Genomic DNA, 11,913 nt, shown 5'->3' with positions numbered 1-11,913 from the left:
CATTTGGTTTGAAAGGGGTGGTAACATACTGTAGATTGAAAACTGAAACTGGAAAGTTTGGTGCATGTGCAATGACGTAGAAATCCCGTAATGGCGTATGACGCACAGAACGAGCTGTTGTTGTTGAAGTGTCATGACTGTAGTGTCATTTTAAATTCTCCTTTCACAAATCGTCTTTGAAGTGGTGCAGGACAACGTTCCACCAGTCCTTGCTTCGGACTCTCATACACAGATGCCTTGTTTTAGCCGTGAAAACAGGCTTTTTACTGCTTGATAAATATAGGGAATCACAGCACAAAGCTTCATGTACTCGTTGTCTCCTAATCAGGACCCGTAATAGATAATTAAGTCTGTTTTTTAAAACAAAGAAAAGAAGCAATGGTAGGAGGATGCTCGTGTGTGCAGACAGCAGGAAACTCGTGTATATTCAAGCAGTGTGTGCATGTCAAAAGATCAATTCCGATTTGAATTTGATGACATAAATGCACAAATCAACCCGATCACCTCAGCATTCATGTAAACACTATGTTCAGATTCATTAATCAGAATGATTTTATTCCGATTGAAAAAAAAGTGTCCATCTAAACATAGCTATAGAAGCATGTGAAAAAATAATCTACAAATACTGAAGCAGCAAACATTTATTGGTAGATGATAGATATTAAAAAACGATAACTGATTAAGTGTAAATATCAAAAATTATTTTTAATCAAAATCATTGGTCAAATAACTTATTGGTCAATCTCTACTAATTATACAGAGCTTCCATGACCGACTACTGTTCACAACCCCCTGACCAATCAATAATGAAAATATGTAGTTTTGCACATTCTTACACTCCAGTTCTTAGTGTGGAGGGGTTACGTTTAAATATTTTGAATCATCCAAATCAAGTCATGTGATGAAAAAAACACCCCGACGGAGAAATGTACCACAGAGGATCAGTACTGTGAAACCATTTCTAAGTATTTGGCCCCTTTCCCAGTACAGTAAACGTTTACAGGTTGGTATAATTGCAAACACACCTGTAATGTTATTCCTTCTCAACTTCCATCTCTTTCTCTCAATTTCCATATATGTTTATTCTGAAGGGCTGAGGCGCCTTCCGTCTTGTCTTAAGGTGTAAAACAGTCACATGTTTTCTATTACACATGTTTTTCTTTACCTTGATCAAGTGTCTGTTTTATAAAGGAGCTCAGTTTCTCTAATCTATTTTAGGTTTTTAATTAAATGTATTTAGGCAAACCTGTAAATTACACAAAACAGACTGAAAATGTATAATCACAGTTGAGACGCATAGCAGATCTATCCTAATGTTCCTCTATTGTCTTGTTGCAAATTCCGGCAAATCTAATTAAGCTACTTTTTTTCTGACAAATTGACTGTAAAATGCTATTGAAACTAGAAAAGTCTTAAGATCCCATATCAAGGTAAATAAAAATGAACAATGTAGCAAAGCTATTGAGAATGCACAACTATAATCAAAGAATTTGGAAATTTAGAACTGATCTATCCTAATGTCCTGACACATTTTTGTGTTACCATTGTCTTCCCATTTCATTTTCTTGCTTCTCTGAGAAATGAAAAGATTAATTAGGTACAGAGCTAAGAAGAGCCAAACAAGCTTCAATATTCCTAGAGATCAGCATACATAAAATTCTGAGCTACAAATCTCCAAAGTAAAAACTAACATTCCTTTTCACTGCCTTCTGCTCTCTTTTACAAAGTTTTTTTTTTTCCAGCAGACCACAAACATGGCCAAACCCTGCAGGCAACACAGTGGTCTGATCAGCACAGATGGGAATGCGAAGGGTTAAGGTCTGTTCCATAAACTCCCACTTAAGGATCTCCTCTGGCAGTCTGTGGTGGGGCTTAAAATCCTGATTTGACAGATCACATTTTACTCACAGGCACCAAGAAAATAGCCAACCGCTGCCTGCTCTGCGCTTCTGCTCTTTAACGTGGCAGAACACATCCCAGTCTTCAGATACAATGGGGACAAGCCTGAGAATGCTTATTTCAGCAGTCATATTGGCATCATGGGTGCTCTCAGCATCTGGTACACACTACCACAATCACAGACATCACAGAATGGAGGATGTAGCACTTACTGAGGGAATCGATATAAGAGCACAGAGGAATAAGGTAAACTGTGTTTTTATTTTATGATTAATCGTTATCTTCTGTATAGATTGACAGAACAGAATATTTAGAGATGGGTTTGCTTTTGTCTACTGCTTGTCCAATTTATATATATACACATTTTATTGTTTCAGTTTAAATGAGTTTGCTTGTTCCCACTTAACCATTACACATTTAAACCATATAGCACACATTAAATGTAATGTGATATATTAAATATAAACTAGTATAAATTTATAATATAATTAAATATTAGCTACAATAAATGTTTCACCTATAATGTATTAAGCTGCCCAATATATTTATACAGCTGATTAATAGATCACTGTATATATACACACACATTCTTGAGCTACATATAAAAATGAGAACATAATATAACATGATATAAATGTAAAATGAATATACAATTATTTAAACACTAATAAACTAACCAATATATTTATACAACAGATCACTAATTAAGATTATTAATGAATTTACAGCACTGTAAAGGATTTTCAAAAATCAATTATTAGTGATAGTTTTTGCTTTAATTGATATTCTACTATGTAAATAACTATTTAAAATAACACTTTTATTAACCTTTCAATTAAGGTAAGTCACTTTTAAAATGTTTTATTTTTTATTTAGATTAACTAAATGATACCACACATTTACATGGATTCATCTGTTAAATTTCCAACATTAAGTCAGATTACTTCCGTACACTGATGGTTTTAAAACCAGTCCATTAAAATAAATTAATAAAATTAGCTGAGAGTTCGCTCCGAATCAGAGATGGTCTCAACAGCTGCCAGGCACTGTGTGGAAGCTTTCTGATTAGTCAGCAATCTGTTCTGCAGGAGTTCCTTCAGGCTCAAATTCTCCCACCCACAGCTTCACACTAACTCATGGGTTTAGACACTGTCAGGGTGATTTAACAGGCGCCTGAGGGCAAACAGGTCCCGACAGACACTCGTATCCAAGAGCATTGTACACAAATCCAAAGGAGACAACAGTTTATCATGAACAGAATGTAAAAGGAGAGGTTTACCCAAAATTAAGTAGTCATAATTTACTTATCCTCATGTAGAGCTGCACAGTTAATCATTAAAAGATCGCAATCTCAATTCAAACACCCACGCGATCTTATTCCTAAATGACAACAATTAGAATATGTCAATTAAGCCTTTGACAAGGTTTACAATAATTCAATTGATCACAGAAGTACTGGGATAAAAGTTTATAGTTTGTATATAAACACTGATGTCAACGGTAGCGATCAAAAAATAGTAACTCACCTTTTGAAAGTAACTTGATGCTTCAAACAAAGATTGTATAAATTACACCGTTACATCAGTAGGTGGCGACAAGTGACCTTTAAAGAATGATTTCGTTTAAAATATCTATTTAAAATAGATTCGTTCAAAAACGCTGATTCATCCAGTAATGAAACAAGTGAAGTCTTTATGAGTAAGTCACTGAATCATTAATCAAACAAATTTTTTTAAAATAATTAATTCAAAATAAATATTTTTTAAATCGTCTGCAGTAATTAACAAATTACATGCTATTTTGTTTAGTTGTCTTTTCATAATGGTGGGAGAATTGTGATCTCTATTTTAAAAACAAATAATCATGATTCTCAATTTATCCAGAATCATGCAGCTCTACCCTCCTGTTATTACAAACCCATGTAACTTTTTTAGCCTATGAAAGACAAAAGATTACTGATTTTCATGCATTCATAAAAAAACAGGGATTAAAGTTTCCACAATTAAAAAAGGATGCGAATGTGCCTTAAAATTGTTGTAAAAGTATTTCATTCATGACGTGCTATATCCCAAGTTTTCTGAAGCTATACAAGAGTTTTCTGTGATGGAAAGAACCAAAATCAAGTAATTTCTCACAAAAAAATCTTGATATTTGTCCTAGTTGTCTTTGGCACTTGGAAAAGTATCCACGTTTTTGAGTACTCATTGATTCAATAATCTGGTTGCAATGGTTCACTGGAGAAGAATATTTTCAGTAAATAACATAAGCTTTCAAAAGGGCTTCAGAAGACTTGGAATAAAGTCATGTGGACTTAAGGTTTTTCGAAGCATTGAAGTCTTTAGTTACCCTGCCTTCATTGTAGCTGAATGCACAGGACTTTCTCCTTTTGTGTTCTACAGAAGAAAGATATACAGGTTTGAAATTATATGACAACAGAACTCATTTTTGAGCAAACGATTCCTTTAACATCAAATGCCAAGGCTGGGAAGCTCCAAAAAACATTTATTATCTAAAGACATTAATTATTGCTGTTTAACCTGAATGTGGAATCTGTCAAACAACCAAATGTACCAACTAATAAAGCCATTTTACAGAGAGTGACAGCCGACACCCCAGATGACTCCAGTCCAATGGCGCCTGTGGGAGACCCTTCAGGTAATGAACGAATGAATCCTGGTCAACTGTCTGAAAGGAATGAGTAATGGGCTCTTTTTAAAAGACCACATGTTGCTCACAAGAGCCCTTAATGTAGGTCTATTTGTTCATGAGCTATGTCTGTGTGAGTGGGAAGTGGTAAAGGAAAGAAGCAATGTATGTTTGCCCATCCAGTTTCATTAACTTGTTTTGAATAAAAACTTGTACATGTTCCAGACCTTCCAACTTGTCTACTGTGTGTGTGTCTAACTGGATCTGTCTACTGTGAGGAGGTCGACCCAGATATGACATCAGTGCCTGCTCTGCCCAAGGAGACAAACTACCTCTACGCTCGGTACAACAAGATAAAAAAGATAACAGCCAAAGATTTCGGAGATATCGGTGAGTTCTTCCTGACTTGACTTGCTCTGGCATTCTCCTAAAAGCCTTTTACTAATGGGAGAACAAATACAATTCTTCTGGACAGGTTAAGGGATTACCCTCAAGGAGAGCAGGAGACAAACAGCTACTTTTCAGAAATAAGTCCATTTCCAAATGTTAAGGGACACGATATATGAACTGCAATGTGATCGCAAGAGATTGCAAGCTATTCCGTTGCATAAAGACATCGATCACATTTCTGAACCACAGTGTTCTGGAAAGAATGTGTATTGACAAAAACTTGGACATGTGGTAAACCTCTGTTTGCAGAAGTGCATCATGGGTATAAAAAAGTTAGCTAAAGGGAGCAGTCAGTGTTTAAAGCGCTTTTGGGGACCCCATGCATCAAAGGCTTTCAAAACACTATAATATCAGCCCATAAACCAAAATCACCAGAAAACCACCTTTGCTAACAAACAGACTTGTGCAATCCTCTATTTCCAAAGTTTTTAAGATAATTTGTTACATATATAGGATAAGCATAGTGGATGCTAATTAAACCCTGATTAATAGGGTGACTTTTGACAGGACAAAAAAAAAAAAGATTTTACAAAACAAAAATTGCAGTAAGTACGCAAAAAGTAACCATATGGATGATAAAGTCTAATTTCAGAGTCAAATTTTCTAGGTGTCTAACGTGATGCTTAACACTCAAGTTATTAATTTAATGCTCTTCTTTCCATTTCCATTCATCTATTGTAGTGAGTCTAAAGAGAATCGACTTCACTGGTAACATCATTTCTGAGATTGAAGATGGTGCGTTTGCTAAGCTCACCATGCTAGAAGAGCTCTCGCTAGGTGAAAACCAGCTGGTCAAGCTACCAATGCTGCCAACAAAATTAATCTCATTTAACGCTAATCACAACAAGCTGAGAACCAAAGGAATCAAGGCCAATGCTTTCAAGGTAAAAAGCCACGAATTACATAAGCCTATTTCAATAACATGTTCAACATTGTTCCAAACTACCTAGTAAACTACCTGTTTGAAAACTACCAACATATACAACCTTTTGTTTTTGTGTTTGCCACTTTCCTAAATATTCTGAAATGTTTTCCTTAAAGGGATAAACTAATTTCTAGAAAAAATACCCAACCAAATTACTTGGAGCAAGACAAAAACAGCCGTATCTGTTGGTTTTTTACCATTTTGCACTCAACTTCTGAACAAAACATTTGATCTTCTTTGCTTCCAGAAATTAAACAAACTAATACATCTGTATCTTGCTCACAATGAACTGGAGGCCGTTCCTTTCATTCCAGAAACTGTCCGCACACTTCACCTTCAGGTAATAAAGTTGAACATGTTTTGCACACTAACAAGTCTTCTGCACACAAATCATAAAAACTATTTTTTTGCAAAAAAAATTACAAAACGTAAATATAAAAAACCCCACAATGTCTTGAAAGAACGGTTGCCTTTTCTGTTGCTTTGTTTACAGAACAATAACATTTCCTCTGTGACTGCGGACACCTTCTGCAAAGGTAACGACACTTACTACATCCGCCCCAACATAAACGAGATCCGTATGGATGGAAATCCTGTCATCCTCAGCCAGTTCCCCAACAGTTTCATATGCCTGCAGTCTCTGCCAATTGGGCGATACCAATGAAAACAGAATCAAAGGTACAACGCTGCGAGAAGTCCTTGGATAGCCAATGATGATGACTAAAACCGAGAAGGAAAAGTCATTCAATCTCCTGGTGCCTGTGCACAATTGAGAGTACAAAAGGTTAATACCAAGAGAATCTGTACTATATATCTAATTATGTAACAGCTGCCCAAAAACTTAGATTTCCTCTTGATATTGACTTTGTAGATGAACCTGAAACTCAAGTCTTTGAAAGAATAACTTTATATCCCTTGTAAATAACCACTGGAGGCTACTGCTTAGTAAAATGTGAGATCATGAAAAGCAGCAGTCAAGCTTCTAGTATTCATCAGAACTCTGTGAATTTCAGACACTTTCTAGTACTGTTAAAAAGTCTTACTTTGGCTGAAATTAAGATGCCTGCTAAGTTAATTAGGGGGCGAGGAACCCATACCAAGTTCCAAAACGCTGGTCTTTCTCAACTGATCTTTTCATTAATTGTTTGAATATTATTTATATGCTACATTTGTAATTACTACCTATGTGTGAATTAAACATGAATAGTATGTACAGTAAAACATTGTATGAAATCAACATATGTTCACTTTAGTTGTTCAAATACACTTTTTTTCTAAAAACTTGTGACTAGTTTCCTTTCATCTTTTATAACAGCTATGCCAGACTGCAGTTAAAGCAAAAAAATGTGCAGCTCAAAAAAACAAAACACTGTCTGCGAACTTCAAACCAATCAAACCCAAAGATTGTGCACACAGAAAGTTCTGGAAAAAGTGGGGTAATATTGTTCCATTTTACTTGCCAAATTGGCAGCCATTATAGCACAATGGTCCCAGCAAATAATGGAATGTTTTTCATACTGCCTTAGAGGCTTCATTCCCAAACTTGCACTGCCATCGAGTCTTGGAATTTGTTCCCAATCTGGTATTCAGCAAACAATCTTTATCCTTCTCAAGAAAGTCTTATGATATATACCTGTACACATTAGAGACAGCGGAGTAAGTTCAACTACAAAATAAAGCATCACAAGAAGACTAAAAAAGTGATTCCAGGTAGAATCTATGATATATTTTCCTCAAAGGAGGTAAATAAATCTATGAAATCAGGTAATTGTATTGTATAGATATTGATGCAAATAATCATATTCTTTCTATAACTTAATATTTTGTTAATATTTATACCCAGGGTTTCTATACATTTTCCCTTGTGTGTTTGGTATATAGTACAGTCATCTGTAAATATATTTTTTTTTCATTGGTTTTCTCGAAGTGATAACATGCGCTTACATAATTAAAAGAAACCTAAAACACTTTATAACCTGCATAATAATAACCTCTGATACATCGGTTTGATACTTTAAATGTTGTTTGATGTTGCACATTGTTTTAGAGAAGTTTAAAAGAGACCTGCTTATGGTATAGACAAACAGTTTTGCATAATGAAAATATGTGCCTTGAATTCATTTAGTCGTATATGACAATCACTAAAGGATTGCTAAACTTTTGCTGTGAAAACACTCTCCTGGTATGAAACATTTATTTTTAGACATTTTAATTTTATATTTTAGAAAAAAAGAATAGGGGCTATAGTCTGGAAACACAACTATGTTTCTATACTGTTTTCTTTTTTCCATATTTATCCAGACCTTGAAATTACTCAAATCAAATTCTATACTTTTCCAAACTGCGTATGAACCCTGTCTGCAATTACAGTGTAGTCCAAAAAAATGTAAATGCTTAAATTCAATACAAAATTGTATTATCTGCATAACAACACCAAAAGTCTGAATACTATGCCACAATCAATAGGAAAATTGACCCCACAACCAGATACATTTAAATTGAGTTTGTGTAGCTATCACTGGAGTTTTGAATTACTTTCATGATCAAACATTGCTGTCATTTCTCAGTACTTAAGTATTGGTGTCTATCCCTAGTTGATTGACCAATTTATTCACTGCTTCTATTGCTGGTTACCTGAAAGTGCTGAAACGTTTGACGCCTTTCCTCACATCTCTCAGAGAACATCCTTAAGGTCCTGAAGAACAAGAGCAGATCTTTTGTGTCCTCCACTCTGCAAACAAGACATTATTGTAACATTAGTACCCCAGAACGCCCAACATTGTAATCTCACTTTGGTAAATTATACATTTTAATTAAAGATTTAGACTGTCTTTAAGAATTTGATGAAAAACTTGACAGGAAAAATACCTCCTTGATGTAAAGTTGAGCATACAATATAGAAGGATAAACTGTGTATTTGTGTTTAATCCCCTTCACAGGATGACGTTACAAGACATTTTGAGATTTTCCATAGATTTACCAGGGGCCCAAAAACTATGGCACAGGACACAACTTTCCATGACTCTCAAGTCTTGTCTGTGAAAAGCTGATGTTGTAATGAGTGATGGAAAAATGGTAAGTCTCTCAAAACTAAATGGATCCACTCCAAGAGTAAAAGACAGCAGCTTAATGGCAAGAGTTAAAGAAAAAGCTCCCTGAGAATATCTAAAAACCAGACAATTAATGTTAAAACTTTCCTTACACTTCTTGGATCTGGGTTAGCTAAAAGTTTATAAACATTAATCAGACAACTGGTTTGATTGACATCTAACACTGGTCAAAAGAAACCACAGACAAATCACCCTCGCCAGCAGATCTCATTTTGAACCATGGTCAATTTCCATCATATACAATTTCAGATTTGTTGATTGGGGACCTTGAATCTGAAAAAGTAATTTTTAAGCTTTCCTAGAATGCTAACCTTTTAAGTTTGACAGACTAAACGTACTGAATGCCAGAATCACTCTACAGACCAATTAACGACAAATCTATGTTTGGCTCCTTTGTAGGATTTCTCTAAAGTTGACCCTTTAGTTTTTCTCATTTTCCTGCCAAGGCCCTTTGCCATGAAATCTTGTACTAAGTACAAGAATACATAATACATTAGTTATATAGGTTCCAAATTAGCAAATTTATAATGTTTATCAGTGAGGTTGTGCTGCATTTCAAACTTCACACTTAACGCAGTTGTCAAAAATCAAAACATCAACATTAGAACAAACAAAAACAGCAAACACAGCTATAGAGGATACAGTAATGATAATAAAAAAAAAAAAAAGTTTTAAGCCCTCTAAAACTCTCTCCACAGACATGCCTGAATCCACTTATGTACCTGACCACAAGAGTGCTCAAAAAATTCTTCCTTAGTTTACATGTGCCATAATGGTTATAAAATGCGCCTTCCTGAGACGCAGAGACAGCTCAGACTTATGCGAGAATCATTATCTCCAGTATTTTTTCCGACTCTTTCATGCCAGGACAGACTCTCAGACCAGACAATATGATCCAGATGTACATTCAGCGACCAGGAAGCTAGCTGCACTTTAGAAAAGCACCCAAACAAACCGCCGCCAAAACAGCAGCATTTCTTCAAACTGTAATTTGTCATCTCAGCAAAATAAAAATAAATAAATAAAATCTTGTGACCAAGTGGAACAACTGTAGGAGATCCAATAGTCATGTCTTTAGAAAACAAAACTCTGAAATGGAATCAAATTCACTGGTAATTCAAATGTTTAAGTGTAATGCATTTTTATCGAATAATATTATGAAGATAAAGGGATCTTAAGTTGTACAGTTGTACGGTTGTTGGTTTAAAAAAAAAGAGTTTGCATTAACAACTATCAAGTAGCATGAAGCTTCAGATAAGACATAAAAGGATAAATTTGTTATTAAAATTGACCACAAACATGAATGTTCCCTATTGGAAGCTTCAGGTTCAAACCACAGCTCTCTTTTCCAGTATTTGGTAAGTATGATGTACAACACAATCTAAATAACTTAACCTTTTAATTATCCCAGCTGTATTCTTTGTGAAAGGCTGGATACATAAACATCAAAAGGTGTTATTTTAATGGCAAGTGTTGTGCTGTAATCGTCCAAGTAATAATAGAAGCCAGAACTGTACCTCAGACCACAGTGATGTTTAACACTAAAAAACCAACAACAGATAAACCAACTAAATTTACCAAGGACAACAATCACTTTCAGGTCTTTGATGGAGTTGTCTGTACAGACTGTCCTGCCTCACACGGTCCAGAGGTGGTCCACATAACTTTTTACAGTACACACACTGTGGGGTGCTGCTGGCTGTCATTGACTTGCTGGTGCCATTTGCTGACAGTTTAATGAGTGGGACATGTTACGGACCGTCAACAGAGCACTTTTAAACATTAAATCCACACATCATTATGTTGGGTGCAGCGTTCTTCTGAACTCAAATGACTGAACCTCATTATAGCACCAGCAGAGTAGCCGACTACAGTTTAGAAAGAGAGATTACTCCACCAACATAAAAAACTAATCCTGCCTTGAAGGTGCCCTGTAGGAGCTTTACCACAAAAATAGAACAACAAAACAAATGAAACAGAACAGAAAGGTAGGGAATTGAATGGAACAGAAAATACAATACAGAAGAACGGAATTCAGCAGAGCATAAGAGAAAAGAACATAAAAGAATACAGCAACATAAGACAATAGAATAGAACAAAGCAGGACAGGAAAAATAAAATACAATAGAACTGAAAAGAGCAGAACAGATCATAACAGAGCATAAAGAGAATAGAACACAACAGAATGCAATAGAACAAAGCAGAAAAGACCAGAACACATCAGAAAAGAACAAAATACAACAGATTACAGAGCAGAGAATAGAGCAGATCAAAACAGAGCAGAAAAAAACAGAGCAGTAGTAACAACAGAACAGAATAAAATCAAAATAGAGAAAAATAGAACACACTACAATAAAATACAAAAGAACATTAAACATTACATAGAATATAACAAAATAAACAACAAAAATTAGAAGAATAGAACACAAAGGAATCAGCAGAACACAACAGTACAGAATAGAATAGATTAGAACAGAACAAAAAAGAAAGTTCAATAGAACAGAATAAAATTAAATCTTCCATAATGGAAGAAAGATGGAGCTAACACACATACGGACCACATGCCTAATGACCAGAGACGTTTATTTGTTAATTTGGTCTGGACCATGTATAAACAAATCCTTCAGCTGCAAGTATAACAAAACCCCCTTAACACATAAACCATGCCTTTATTTGTCTAACGATGGAATATCTTTTTCTCGAATAAAAACGTGATATTTTGCTCGAATGCTGCCTCGTATGTAAGATTCTCAAGAGTACATCGCCGTCAGTCAATCTGCCGGAAGCAGGACCAAACCTGATCTTGCAACACTTGTCAATCAGTCCTAAATGAGAAAATCAGATCTCTGCGGTAACTTTCCCACATTGTGTTAACAACAGCTG

The 11,913-nt window shown here is 35.2% G+C and overlaps 2 protein-coding genes across 3 annotated transcripts in view; one reads left to right on the top strand and one right to left on the bottom strand.

The window, feature by feature from the left end:
• cenpp (centromere protein P) overlaps positions 1-11,913 on the bottom strand; it is a 51,091-nt gene that overhangs the window by 33,433 nt on the left and 5,745 nt on the right. For both annotated transcript variants that reach the window (XM_077226047.1, XM_077226046.1), the window contains exon 6: positions 8,555-8,651. In XM_077226047.1, the coding sequence (XP_077082162.1) occupies positions 8,555-8,651 (97 nt within the window). The remainder of the gene's footprint in view (positions 1-8,554; positions 8,652-11,913) is intronic.
• Positions 1,825-7,201, top strand: ogna (osteoglycin, paralog a). The gene is made up of 6 exons (XM_077226048.1): positions 1,825-2,145; positions 4,494-4,554; positions 4,771-4,935; positions 5,677-5,879; positions 6,168-6,260; positions 6,414-7,201. The coding sequence occupies exons 1-6, from the start codon at positions 1,993-1,995 to the stop codon at positions 6,582-6,584; spliced, it is 846 nt and encodes a 281-aa protein (XP_077082163.1). The 5' UTR covers positions 1,825-1,992; the 3' UTR covers positions 6,585-7,201.

Source organism: Siphateles boraxobius, unplaced genomic scaffold (assembly GCF_051911475.1).
Source record: "Siphateles boraxobius isolate OS27281-9 unplaced genomic scaffold, OSU_SipBor_1 13, whole genome shotgun sequence".
NCBI classification, from domain to species: domain Eukaryota; kingdom Metazoa; phylum Chordata; class Actinopteri; order Cypriniformes; family Leuciscidae; genus Siphateles; species Siphateles boraxobius.
The sequence above is the reverse complement of the archived record's forward strand: the minus strand, read 5'-3'. Positions and strand labels throughout refer to the sequence as shown.